At 41.7% G+C, this 15,032-nt stretch overlaps 1 protein-coding gene across 1 annotated transcript; it reads right to left on the bottom strand.

The window, feature by feature from the left end:
* Window positions 1–11,691: 11,691 nt before the first annotated feature.
* Window positions 11,692–14,026, bottom strand: mid1ip1l (MID1 interacting protein 1, like). The gene is made up of 2 exons (XM_080773914.1): window positions 13,902–14,026; window positions 11,692–13,453 (listed from the first exon to the last, which is right to left on the bottom strand). The coding sequence occupies exon 2, from the start codon at window positions 13,384–13,386 to the stop codon at window positions 12,889–12,891; it is 498 nt and encodes a 165-aa protein (XP_080630040.1). The 5' UTR covers window positions 13,387–13,453; window positions 13,902–14,026; the 3' UTR covers window positions 11,692–12,888.
* Between the last annotated feature and the right edge of the window lie 1,006 nt (window positions 14,027–15,032).

Here is a 15,032-nt window from a genome sequence, read left to right as displayed (position 1 = left end):
ATTGTATTTGTTGCTTATTGTAGGCCTATTTCTTTTTGAGGGGCATATTTGCATACAAACGTTACAGGACTATGAAAATGTTTTTTTCAACCCCCCTGCCTCCTCCCCCCTTTAGTTTACCCCTTTATCTGAGAATCTCCCCAATTTCGTCACCAATTACATTGGGTTTACATTGTTATTATTAACACTTGCATAGCATTAACAAATAGGTTAACTAGGCTACTTAAAGTAGCGCCGTTAAAAGTGATACCGGGTCCGTACCGACTAGTACCGAGAACACCTTCACAAGGAGTGGGCGACATTTTGATTCAAAAGACGACCAGCTAAAGAGGCTGACCCAAGCTGCATTAAAGATTGTTAAATGTGACATAATTGCATGGTGATGATAACCTGCTAAACCTGTCATTCCGTCCGTCGTTCCATCCATCACGCCTCCATATATGGCCGTCAGTCCCTCACGCCTCGTGACGTCACACCACCATATATGGATGTCAGTCCCTCATGCCTCGTGACACGTCACGCCACCATATATGGTCGTCAGTCCGTTACGCCTCGTGACACATCACGCCACCATGTGGACAGCCAGCAACTCTTCATCTGACCTCAAACATCAAACCCTATAGCTCTCCATATATGGAGCTGACCTGTTCTGACAGTCCATATGTTGATCATTCCCCACCCGTCCTTCCTCTTCGATGTCCATTCAAACTCTAGATGGGCCCCAAATTTCTCACTGTTTTCTCAACAGGCCCGGCCCTACCTGGGCCCTCATCAAACCCTGTACACTCAAGACACTGCCACCCTTAGACCTGTTCTGCCGTCACCCAGGCGGATGCGTGCACGCGATGTCGCTTCTCGCCCTCAGGGCGTCTTACTGGTAATAAATACGCTGTCAACAGTAGGCTATTTAATTTAAAAGTGGGGGAGTGCATCAATAGCCTACGGCTTGTTTCCCTCTACACCAAATATCTTTGCCAAAAAATAGCGGATCTACCAGCTCAAATGGCAGCGGGACACGTGATCTTGTAGATCGGCTATTTTGGCCTAACGTTCCCCCCAGAATATGGATGCTCATGCTGGGTTTCAAGTGGTTTTGACCACTCCATCTAAATTCTACAAGGTTAACCATTTCGTTCTCACTTGCATCTTCTATGCCAGCGTGGCTGGTGTCAAAGCAATAAAAGTTATAAAACCAGGCAGGGCTCGGGCCATCCCAGTTTAGGGGCCAGGTATAATTTTCTGGCCTGTTGAGAACTCTAGTTTTCGCCGGCTGCCGTGCACAGCTGATAACTTTGTGGCGGGCCCATCTAGAATGTTCAGGTATCAGTCGAAAGGGAGACATCGAAGAGGAAGGGCGGGTGGGGCAAGGTTAATTAAATAAGGTTAGGAAGCAAAGACCGTACGGTGGACTCCATGTTGCTCCCTGGAAGGAAAGAAACATGCGCAATGGGCTATATGCAGCCAACACTTCCGCGTTCAGCTTTCTTGGTCTCAATTGTGCGTGATTATTTCCTTCCAGGGAGCAACATGTAGTCCACCCTACGGTCTTCGCTTCCTAACCTTATTTAATTAACCTTGGGGTACGTGGGAAGGATAAACAGGTCAGGTCCATATATGGAGATCTAAGGGTTTGAGTTTGAGGTCAGATGTAGAGTTGTTGGCCGGCTCCATATATACAGATCTAGGTGATGATCCAGTCTTCTCCATGTATGGCTATCCAGAGTTTGATGAGGTCAGGGTCGTGAATCGTGATCTTCATATATGGAAACGACCATATATGGAGAGGTCATGATCGAGGCGTGATGGACTGACAACCATATATGGAGCGTGTCACAAGGTGTGACGGACTGACTGACTGTCAGGTTTTCATAGTAATCTGCAATATACGGTCTCAACAATGGTTCTATGTTCAAAACTCAAAAACAACTGAAACTGTGAAATCAAACTGGTGTGATAAAAATAAATCAAAAGTTCATATGCCTCAATAAAAAACTAAAAGCTAAATATAGCTAAAGTTGATAGTAAATCACAAAAATATAATGCTTAAAAAACATATTCACCCCATGGAGACTTGAATTCATGGATATTTTTTTGTTTGTCTCATTCCTCCTAAGCCAATAATCTGATGACCTGCAATATAGTTCCCTATGGAGACACAAAGGAGAGGAGGTAGGTGGCCACCACACAAAATAAAAGCATAAGATTCAACCCCCAACCATCAGATTGTGAAGCATCTCCATTTCTTTTATGCCACCATCATGGTTTACATACCATTCAACCTCATATTTGAGGTTGAATGGAGATGGTGGCAGGTCAAAAGATGAAAACCTACAGCACACAACACTCTCCCTGACAAATGAATGAGTGAACCTGTATTCTGTGATTGATTGATTGATTACTTTATTGGCAGAAATGTAATCAGTACAGGGTACAGTCAAACAGAAATGTAATCAGTACAGGGAACAGTCAAACAGAAATGTCAGACACACCGAAAAAGGTCCTTGCGGTCTTGTTTCCATTCAGGTCCTGGGTATTCAATTCATAATCATGACATGAAGAATAACAACAATCATCATAATAGGTAAAACAAAAATTACAGGTTGTGGAACAAAGAAAGGGTTAAGGGGGTGGGGGTAGTCACATTAGACTAAATGGGGGGGGGGGGGGGGGTAATGTACATTGATGATCAGGGTACATTGTTACACACGATTCCCATATTGTTGTGTTAGTGTATAATACATGTGATAGATCATAGATGCCATGCTTCAAAGAGACTCCAGTCTGGGACTGGTTTTGAGTGTGTTTGTGTTTGATACCCCACTAGGGGGAGCCGGCAACTCTGTTTCAAAAAAGTCTCCAAGCCACTGAAACAAACTGTTGCAGTTTCTTATTCACTCATTTTATTTGCTCAAACAGCATAATTTACAGTTTTTATGATTATGATCAAAATTTGAATTATTACACAGACATGTTGCAAGTTGTAATTAAAGTCACAAAACAAGGTAACAGGTCACATAATATGTCAAATATTCCTAATAAGTAGAGTAATTTATAAGAAAAAATGGCAATGAGGCAGTTAAAATAGCTGTAACATATATATTGGATTAAGAGCTAAATGCCTAAATTGTAAATTGTATGGTGCATAGTTTAGAAAAACAGTGCCAACTTTAAAGTATGTGCATCTCTGAGCACAGGTCTCCGTCAGGCTGGGTTGCCTACCCATGCAGGGCCCAAAATGAAGGTAGCCATGATAGCCATTTGGAACATTTTGTAATAGTAGCAAAAAAGTGTCCATGAAAACGCAGGACGGATGGACAGGAGCACAAACTTGGACGCCAGCCTTCGGCAGTCCAGACTATAAAATAGCAACAGATATCAGACATATCAGTGTCATCAAGTGGTCGCTCCAGTGTAGCAAGTAAAGGACTGTGGTAAAGTTACCTCTATAAATGTGCTGGGCACAGTTCTGGAATCCAAGTCAAAGATCAGTGTCACCTGGTTACAGAAATACTGTAGCTGTTGTGGATCATACTGTAATTGTATGTAATTCAATTGATCCGAGTCAGAGACTCAGAGTAAAAAAACGAGAGAAAAAAAGACAAGACTATGCATGTATGATTTACCTGTGTAAATGTAGTCTAACAACGAGAGGGAGCTGAAAGCTGACAGAGCAAACAGCCCTTCACCAGGCCCCAAGCTACAGATGGCCTCAGCACTGAAACCTGTGCAGGCACCGCATGGTTACATGAACTTGTTACTGCAGACATGATTCATCACATGCTGCTAGTGTGACTGCACCCTGATCTAAACTCAGTCTAGAAATGTAATCTTCAGTTAAGTGTGTTCTCACAAGTACTTCGACAGCTGTAGCCTACTTTTACTGTTTTACACAAGTTTTACAAAGTTTACAAAGTTTTACTAAATTCACAGTGTTATTCTCTATATCAAATGTTGTCTATGCCCAGTAACTTTTTCACCAGTTATCATATCACTAATTATGGTCAGTTGAGGGCAATGGCATTCTTTATTTCTTGGCAAGCGTGCTGGTGCTGTAATGTAAAGCCTCATACTCATTACATCACATATTTTACTGGTCCGCCCACTCACCAAGCCCCTGTAAAGGGAAGGTGCTCATTGGACCGCTGCTGTGGGTAACTGAATTGTGATTGGTTTATAATGAGGGCAAGTCTCTACAAGAAGACCTACTGACTGACTGACATGGAAAAGGGGAAGATAAAGATAGTGCAGCTGGGCAGTTTTGCATTGTTGTATCATGCAGACTCATGCACAAACAGACAAGGACAATACAACAGATTATCAACTTATAAAGTAAATCTGGTTTGTTTAATAATGCCATTAATATAGAGAAGTTGTTTTATTATCGAACGTCCTCAACGAATGTGATTGGTCCTCGCTGCTTTTAAAATTGTTCAGCTACATCAATCTTTTGATATGAAAATGAGCTCCCCTTCCAAGCATTTGAATGCATGTCTCTCTAAAGTCCAGTTTTTACTAACTGATTTTTTTTTAAGTGAGCAACATGGATCGTACGATGACATGTAAATTAAGGTCAACCGTTTCACAAAACCCCTCCCTTCCACCCCCATTCCACTGGGTTCACCAAGGCCGTCTGCTGTTGTGTACCAGCCTTTTGCTTGGCTTACATAACAGTGTTCTTGTTCTCTGAGAAAACCCACAAAGGGGAGGTCCCCGGACTCCCCGCTCACTTGGTTTGCCACACCAGCACAGCCTAGATACTTCCTCTTCTTCGCATTTCCTATAGAAAACGACTGAGAATATCACTCTGTCAAGTGTCGACCAGAATGGCCAAAGTAGACGGTGTAATCAACACCCTGGATTATCCTGTGGGCCTTTCAAACATATTTTAAAAGGAAGGAGTTTAATTCCATCCCATGAGAGTCAGCTAGTCTATTGGTGATTTTGTCTGCAGCAAGATTTTAGATAAACTTGTTCTCCGCGCAGAAAGGGAGGTTGGCAGGACTCTGTTGTTTGTCCATAGTATCAATCACATTGATGCATTATCCGAATGTCCGGCATTGAACTTGGTAGGCATTGCATACACTATTCAGTAAAAACAGAGAGGTGTGTTTGGGTGAGCGGTGAGTCTCTTATACCACCGCGGATCAGTGATGTCATGTTGTAGTTTCAGTAAAAACAGAGAGGTGTGTTTGGGTGAGCGGTGAGTCTCTTACCACCACGGCTCAGTGACGTCATGTTGTAGTTTCAGTAAAAACAGAGAGGTGTGTTTGGGTCTTTTTCTGCCGAATATTTTATGCGGACGAATATTCGGTGCATCACTAATTAGAATTGAAATGTCTATTTCGACCGCCATATAGGGACGTAACAGTGGCCAATAATTTATTGGCTGCTATTTATATCCTGACCTCTGATGCTGTCTAATAATGTTCTATCTCTGACTTAAGTCTAGTTATAACTAGGGGGAAAAGACCATCATACATGCCCCGTAATCTTTCAAAAAGACCAGCTCTACAACTTTGTTGTTTCACGATGCGTTATGATGTTGTGAGCTTGTTGATTGATTTTTTGCACGCAGCCCGCCAGAACCATAGTAGATTAAATTAGTCGTATCGCAATGAATGTCGTTTCTGGTGAAAACAAGGTTTTTCAATGGCCGACAGCAGGCACTGTCGGGTTTTTTCACCACCGACCGAGAGAACAACAACCGTTCAAGACACCACACACAGTATTTTGTCATTGTAAGTTGTAACATCCGGCTACGGATATTTGGCTCTTCAAAATATGGGTTGTGCGCGATTAATTAATCCTGGCGGTCAACCGGTTAGTCAAAGTAGGTGATTGAATACTTCATTAACAGTTTGCAAAAAGTACGGAAGTTGTGGTCCATTGTGGTCCTGTGTATTCAATTCATAAAGTACATGATTGCATGACACTTTCAGTGTCATGCAATCATGTACTTTATATCTTGCAATGAGACATCTGAAAGTGTGTTTTCTCTCCTATCAATATTGGTGTTATGTCGGTTTCTATTCCAGGTCACAAAACACTTGATAATCTAAGGCCCCTGTAGCCTCAATAGACTAGTATCGTTTTCCAATGGCTCCAGCGACAACACAGATGGGCCTCTTGTAAGCGAATGTGGAATCGCTGACTTGCATAGTGAGTGAACACACAGGCACAAGGATACGCACGCACGCACGCACGCACGCACGCACGCACGCACGCACACACACACACACACACACACACACACACACACACACACACACACACACACACACACAGTCACGCCATTGTGTAGTCCTTGATTTGCAGATTAGATGAAATGAAATAGCTGGCATGGGATGGATAGGCGCTGACCTGTGGAGAACTCACCTCTTTATCTGTCTGTGATTCCCACTGGCTCTGTGACTGAGAACACCGTTTTTCCAGCAACAAGGAATTTGCCTGATTGTTATCACCTACCAACCTGATAATTAGAGTAAACTGCTTCCTAGAGGGACACATTGGCAGTCCTCTATACAGCTGTTCACAGTGATAACCTGGAAATGACACAAAATGTTGACTCACACCAATGTAGTAGTAATACACAGAACATTTGCAAATGTCATTCTCATTTTAGACCATAGATTTTAGACCATGATTGACACTGTCGCATGATTATTTTCTTGTGGTCTATACCTACAGATGGATGCCTGTAGGATTTAATAGAGAATGACTGTGGGCGCACATTTGCAGTGATGGACAGAAGGCCTCATTGACCTACATAAATGGCACAGACTGAGCTGAGACAATACAAGAGACATGTCATGTATGTGTAAATTTTATTGTCTTGCTCTGAGAGGCAGTCTGTGTCAGACGAGCTCCGGCAGCAGGCTCCACGCCCTCCCCTTAAATCTTACATAACTGCATACATTCCGTCTCTATAGATACAGTATGTTCTGAACAGAATCGGCACTCGGCAGGCTGATGATGTCTTCGTGGTCTTCAGAAATGGTGGCCAAAACAACAGTACGGTGTGACTAACGTATCGCATATAGCTGAATTCATACATCAAGACAGCACTTTGCACCACACAAAACGATGTGGGTTTACCAGGCTATTCAACACTCTGACATGCTCATTTGAAGGGATTCGACAAGAACAAGACTGCTTGGTACAGTCCAGCCCAGCCCCTATCAAAAAGGAAAGGGAATAAGGAAGGGTGGATCAGAGTGGGGTGGGATGTGAGGAGTTGTGCTGGCTCCGTGTTGAAGGAGCTCAGTGCGAAAGCATCTGCCCAAAAGAGAACATAGTGTTCCCAGTTTCACAGCTGCGTCCAAGAAGCTGACGAGACAAAAGAGTTACGGCTGATCACTTCCTTATTTATACTGATAGGGCTGTTGAGAATATTGCCTTGACCTGGAGAAAATACAACATTGTACAAACTAAACATGGTAACAGTGACAATCAAAGGCTGAAGTACAAATAATTCCACTGTTCTTCCTTTAGTATGTATGTCAAAATGAACAGATAATTTGGCGTTGTATTGAGTTGAGTAATTTTTTTAAGAAGATTTCTATTAATGCTCTGACAATAACACTTTATTTATTTTGTATCAATCTAGTACTGAAGCTCAAGGACACATTCCTCAAACTGTCGTAGATAAAACTCAGATTACCAGAAAAGGACAATAATTCTCGTCTGGGGTGCTACAGCTGTAGTTACATGGCTCCAGTTCAGTTCTAATAGTCTTGCTGCTCTTCTGCAGTTCAAGAGTTAGTTGTTCATGTTTGCAGAAATGTTACTAATGATTTGATTGAGCATGCCGTGTCTCATTAAGTTTGCCCTGCAGTACAAGGCAGTGCATTGTAAGCTTTAGCCATGTGCTGTGATGTGAGTTTCACCCACTCTAAAACCAGATGATGATTACATAATGGCAATGCGCCATTAACACTGATTTGCAGGCATGCAAGCCGTATACATTACTTAAAACTCGGTCATAACAACTTGTAATAACCTGGTTTTCATATCCCGAGTTAATAAAGTCAAAGGTTTATTATTTATTTATTTAGAAACCCCCATTCACAAGGGTTCTATGTTTTAGACATCTTTAACGTTAATATTAAATTAAAATATCAAAGAATGGAAAATTGGTGTCCCATTTGTTTCTTAAGCCTGAATCACAGGTTGCAAACTCCAGTGGTTTAAACGTGCCAGGACATAGATAGATAGTCAGTGAATAGATTCAGGTGTTTACTCTGGGAGCAGTACTGTTGCCAGAGCGAGGTGGAGACAAACGCCTGTAAAGCAGGCTACAGGCGTGGCAACCAGGAATATCAAGCCACATTTGATTTGAACTAGATAAAAGGCCTCATTTAGAGTCACGTGTATCAGCCCTTATATCGCCCTATCCAATGTTGAATTTGACCTACCTCATAAAGATACCTGTCTGTGATTTCTGCCTGCTGCACGTGCTGCCAAGTGAGAGTGTTACAGCCATCGAGCACCCCCCTCATCAGATTGTGGAGGTGAAGTAAAGTTCAAGTTCAATATTTTATTGCCATTTCAACAGTGTCGAAAGTGCCATGGGCATGGTGACCTGGTCAGTAATACTGGGGTGTCAACTGTCAAGTCAGACATAACTATTATCTGGCAAGTCTCATCTGTGTGATCACGCAGTCTATTGCTGGCCACAGACTAGGGGCCATGGAGTGGTCACGGACTCACAGCGTGTGGTACATGACTTGCACATTGCAAAAGCCATGAGAGGCCTTTCAACATCAACCCATCTTCTACAGTATGTCCTTAGCTCTGGACTCTTAATCCCCCCAGGCCCCATGTACATGTTGCATTGCATCCATAGACCTTTGTGAATTTATTATTTACCACCCAACTGCAAGCCTAACACCAAGGATATCAGCACTGGATGACACAATAATGTTCAATAAAAGCATTGAATGACACAATCATCTTTCAATAAATTTACAGTATCAACGTAATAACTTGGCACAGGTACAACATGTCACCTTTGTTGCTTTATATAGTCCCTCTCCTTCCTCGTTTCTAACTGCTGAGCATGTTGAAATTCTTGTTGAACTGAGTGAGTGAGTGGTGGGAGGCTTTGGTTATCTAGTTTCTCAAAACAATATTGTTACAAAGAGTCCTTGCCCCAAAATATATGCTGTGAAGGGGCTCGTTTTGTCCAGTCATCTATTGCATTATAATACATATCACTGTCACTGACTTTTAATAGTTGAGTAGTTGTATTGGATATGCATTTTATCCTTAGAATATATTATATTAAGCCGACAGGCTTCTTTTGTTTAAAGTGGGACATTTATATTATATATAGTATTTTTTATTGGCCTAAAATATTTAAATTTCCTTTTGCTTTAAGTAGCATGTGACATGTCAAACTAGGGGGTTTTCATGATTCTGAATCCATTCCAAGCATTAGTTTTGCACAAAAGACACTCCTTGGGCTAAAAGCAGCCATAGCCACTTGCCTAAAATGACATTTTGTCATGACGTCTATGATGAGTGTATTTTGTGCAAAACTAATAATGCTTGGAATGGATTCATGATACTAACAGCCTTTCAGCAAGTGGATTCATGAATGTATGTATGTAGACAATATCTTAGGCCAACAAAAAAAAAGACTATATACCAAATTTCCCACCCGTCCACCTCGGCTGCCGGACTATTATTAGTTATTACATTTCACTAAACTGTAATTTAAATTGCTTTTACCCACCCTCATGTACCATAGATTAATTATAATGTTTCATGGAAACGTTGAGTTTGATGCACTTAAATGTATTGTGATGCTGAATGAGCAAATACTGACAAAGACTGGTCCTGGATTACATGACATAATCCAGGACCACCTAACCTGAACACTTTGTGCTCAAAATGCCTTTCACCATATTTGAAAGGAAACCCCTTTTGATTCATGTTAATTTAACTGTCCACCCACCAGCTGTCGTCTGTGATATTGAAGATTAACCCAGTTCACTTCAATGTGCCGAAGGACTGACCCATGCAGTCATTTGGTTTTGATGCCATTTATATATGGTCCACTGTGAAGGAAAAGAAAATAGGGACCATAGGCTCTCATACAAACAAAACTTTATCATGCAAGATCTCAGTCCCAGCATGCTTCTACAGTAGTTGGGTCAGAAGATCATGGTGATTTCACCCTGCATTGCATACAGGATGCCCTCCACTCTCTCCAGATGCCCTTCACTACACTCCAATCTTTTAATCATTGCTATGCCTTTGAGAGAGGGGGGGAACCTTTGTTACCGGATTGGCTACTCTTGGTCGAGCTGTTGCTAAGGGGAGGGGTTGAGAAAATGATGGATATGCTGTATGTTGCAGCCGGTGAGGATAGACATTTTGAGCAAACTAACAGCTATCTATATATTAATGTAATATTTCTGTAGATATTTTCAATAACGATCACGTGCTGTCATTTTTAAAGCACCTTATATTGGTTAATGTTTTCTCATTGACAGGGCAATGACCTGTTTAGCTGTCTCACAAAATGCATTATCTCTTGTCATGTCTGATTAGAGTACAGTGTAACTGACTTCTTTATAGCGGTCTTGAACCTGGTATAACCTTGTTTGAAATTAACAGCTGTGCTGCCAGTGTGTGAAATATGACATGGATTGTGAACTGCAGGTAGCTGTGGTATCATTTAATTATACCTAGGTAACCCATGGTTATTATTAGGTCAAGAATAGATATGATTCGGCTAGCCCAGTCTCATTTGTCATGAGTAGACACTACAGCTCAAGAGCATTTGCCTCAATTGTGTATTCATCTGTATGTTTAACAATGCATGTATTGTGTGTACACACACACACACACACACACTATAGTAATACAGGTCTTTCCATCTTGTGTCATTTAGTTTCAAGTTTTGGTCTTAATGTCCATTTAGAATTAGGGATGAGGCAATCTGGGAACCCTTTTGTCTTTGAGAGATTAGAGGTGGCATCATTTAAAATCATAACATGTGTACGTTTCAAGGCTTAGGGTGCAGTCACACCAAGCTTTGATTCCACCAATGCTTTTGAATGGGAACAGTAGTTGCCATTTTGCACATTCCCATTGAAGAGCATGGGAGAATCAACCCTCATAGGCAGAATTGAAGTGGTGTGACCACACCCAGAGGATGAAAAAGAATGTTTCTGTACTTACTGAACTTAAAAAACCCCAAAAGTTAACAGAGTTTGACAATGTCTTTAGTTGCAATTAGAGTTCTCAAACTCTGCCCAACCCTTTCAGGCCAGGCCTAAAATGTATGCCAATCAGTAGGGATTGGGCTCCATGAAAAACTAAATTGTCCGTTTGTGTAGTTATGAAGCTGGTGCTGATTGGCGTTTCACTTTTACAGTATTCTCCAATGTTCTGTACTCTAGGTCTAGGATGCAGTGCCCCACAAAGCTTAGTATAAGAGGCCTGGTTGTTTGTAGACTAGAGCCTTTACTTCTAAACGACCAGTCCACCCAGACTACGTTCAATTGAAGAATTACATGTATAGTAAGTTATTGAACTCAAACTAATACAATACAGCCCATGTAATAGAAAACAAGTTCAATATATAAATCCCACCCCTCAAGCGTGCACAATGTGCATTCAGGCCAAGATTCAGACACAGTATATACTAGGAGGAATATGACAAAGTTAAAGACAAAGAAATTAGTTTGAGATTCTTTATTAAATTTTTACTGCATTTCTGCTCAATATAAAAGTTGTTCTTGAAATATTCAAGGAAACATAGAAATGACACAACACCTTGTTTACCATCTTTTGTACCAGTCAGACAATGGGACCAGAGATAACGGCAACTGAACAGGGCATGAATTAGAAAAATTCAAGGCACACCATGTTACATGGGAATACCGCTCAGTGATGAACAATATAAAATTCTTTAAATCAAGGCCATTACAGCCCAAATTACACATTGTCAGACAGCCATGTCACTCCCCGATAAGAGATTGACAGTTCTTTTCGCCAAGTGACAGTTGTACATCAAAGTATAAATAATTGGTCTTGAACCCTGCATTAAAGAATTTGAAGAGGGACAGAATAACCAGCATTCCAAATTCTCCTTCAATCATAAACTTTTGTTTTGTAGTCAAGCCATCACAGAGACCTGGTTTCATTGACAACTTGGAAATGAAAGACGGGGGGGAAGCTTTAAGAATATATCATTGCCGTTTGGAAGAAAACCACCCAAATCCATGAAGTTGATTTTTTTTTGGCATAAATCAATGCTACTCAAGTGAACACCCTGTGTCTGTGTAGTTTAAAAAATATTGAACTAAAAGGAAAGTATTAAAAAGTGCTTCAGCAAAACCACCTAACTACATTGTATCCTCAAACTGCAAAAAACAAGCTAAATCCTTAATCCACCCATTTGACCATCTTTCCCCCCATAAAGCAGTGCTATTGAACAGTGAACACCCTGTATGGCTGTGTGTTAGTTAAAAAGATTTTGAACCAATGAAAAGTATTAAAAAGAGTTGGGTGGTTTCTTTCAGACAGCAGAGATATCTACCAGAGCCATGAATCATCAGGAACTTAAATAAACTCAGTCAACGGGCTCAAAAGTGTCCACTCTCGAATTGACAGAGTTCATATTACATTCCAAAAATCATTTTCAACCATGCTCAAGGACATTATGCAGGTATAATTTTCTTTCAAGTCATAAAAACCTGGGGAGACTTGGGGTGTTGCTACTCAGAGGCAAATGCCCTGGTACACTCACCATTCACAGGAGAGCATTTACATGAGATGGGGAGGGGGGCTTCTCAAGTGCATCAAGCAGTCCAGGTTAAAAAAACAAAAAAAAGTTAAAGAAAAAAGAAAAGAGAAGTGGGACAGTTGCGACTCCTATCTCATGAAGTTTCCACCACCGATTTCCCTCTTGTAGCGGCAGGTGAGGTTGTCTGCTTGCACTGTGAGTTTTGACAACACTCCAAACAATCCCCTGAGGTGGTAGTGGAACTGATCTTCAAGGTCCGAGTTGTCATCTAGAGGAAAGTCCCCGGTTACTGACTGCTTTTCCTCCTGTTTGACTGCCATCTCCAGGAAGGTGGCCCCGCTGCTCATTTCTCTTTTCAACAGGCCCCATTCCATGTCGTTTTTTATGGATTTCAGGAGGAGGTAATGCTCATACATGTCCCTCTGCTTGTTGGGGCATTGTTGGAGCCCAACAACGTTGTTGTTGGTCTCCACCTGAGCAGTCTGGCCCTCCAGTGGCACATCCCTCAGCAGGCTGGGTACCATAATGGTTTCATCCATATTGTTGGCCGCAGCTATAAAGCGGTGCATCATGTTGAGGAGAGAGTGCTTATTGCTGGCTGGGTCGATGCTGATCTGCATCATCATGGTGAAGGCTGGGTTGGCTTAGTTGTTGTTGCAGTAAGGCAGAGTTGCTTGACGTTGAAATTTCACTCTGCAAGGGAATATGGAAACATGCACATCAGGTCAACTATAGCATTTATTTTGATCAATTTTGCTAGCATCTGTATGACTACAAAAGTGGGGTTTGTAATACCAAGGCTTCAGATCGAGTTGTTCAATATTGACAGAAGTCACAGAACCTATAGTGTTTACGTGAAGTTGCAGAGTATGGTGAAATTAACACCCATCAAGTAATTCAGTGCTTATTGAGCCTTTCATTTGATTAAGCAACACTGCTTCCTCAACTGCTGTGAAATCGCTGCGTGCAAACCATCATGCATTTGGAGGGAGTAGCCCAGGCTAGGTTGATAACAGAAAGACAACACCTTGACGCATTGTTTTATAAGTCCCGTCAGGCTGAAATTACATCAACTTGACCTTGACATTGGACGTGAGAAAATAAATATGCAGCTCGGAGACGGAATTAAACGTTTACTGACCTGAAGTTACGAGGCTTGAACGATGTAATGGTTTCTTGATGCTTTATAATATTCACATTCAAAGCCTGACTGCACACCACCCGCCGGGAAGAAAAGTGACAATTTCCCCACCCGCTGACGTGCGGAAAACGTCTTTTATAGGAGTGACATGGGGTTACAGCCGGTTACAGACACACACTCCGCCCCCTGGCCGCCGTACAATTCCATCTATTGGATAATATCAGTGACGTGGGCGGTCCCTGGCGTTGTCTGACATCAGGGAGCCAATTACAAACCACATCATCAGTGTCAATCAATATATTTTTGTGGGATTGTCTGTCTGCGATTAGCCGTAGCCCTTTCACTGCCCTCCCTGCATACTTGCCCTCTCGTACCCCTGCTCGCTCTCCCTGAGTGAGTCCCCCGTCTGCAACGTCTAACGGTCTATATAATGCAATGCTGAATGACACGAATTCGCAAATTATTATTACAAAGTCGCACGTTCATTTGGTGAAACGAGTGTCAAAGATGCATCATGCATAAAAAAATAGCTTTCTTTCAACGGGTCTGGTGGTGACCAGACCCGTTGAAAGAAAGCTATTTCTCTGGTCTGGTCATGATGATCGATCCAATAATGAATACATACACAATTATCATTGCCAGACTAGTGCACGCAATAATACTGATTAGATAGGCTATAGTTGCACGTTTCAACTTGTTAGACTTGATCGTTGTGCACACAGCAGTGCACACACACACACACACACCCCCTATGCCTATGCCATATCATCCGATCTAGTGAGTCTCTGACTCTCTGTAACCACAGGGCTCCATAACCCTGACAACACTGTCTTACACAGCACTGCCTCCTGGTGTTTAGACCAACACATTGATTAATTTTGACCCAGTCCTGATAATAATTAAAAAAGGTAAATAATAATCAAATTCCCTTGACATTATTGCATACATTTTAATTATTGTAACCAGGGTGTACAATGTACAAGTAGCCTATACATATGTGAAATCATGTATTTATGTAATGTAATCATACATTTTCATTGCTGCTGCTACTACCACCCACCTGTTTTGCAAAATGCTGGCAAATACCCTAAACACATGACCATGATGGTGGATTCTGCTCTAATGAACAAC

This window comes from Protomyctophum bolini, assembly GCF_963924005.1.
Source record: "Protomyctophum bolini genome assembly, chromosome: 10".
Classification (NCBI taxonomy): Eukaryota; Metazoa; Chordata; class Actinopteri; order Myctophiformes; family Myctophidae; genus Protomyctophum; species Protomyctophum bolini.
This window is presented reverse-complemented; position numbering and strand designations above follow the sequence as displayed.

Bases quoted from the DNA above. Each gene is read 5' to 3' on its own strand.
- mid1ip1l (XM_080773914.1), bottom strand. From the start codon at position 13,386: ATGATGATGCAGATCAGCATCGACCCAGCCAGCAATAAGCACTCTCTC.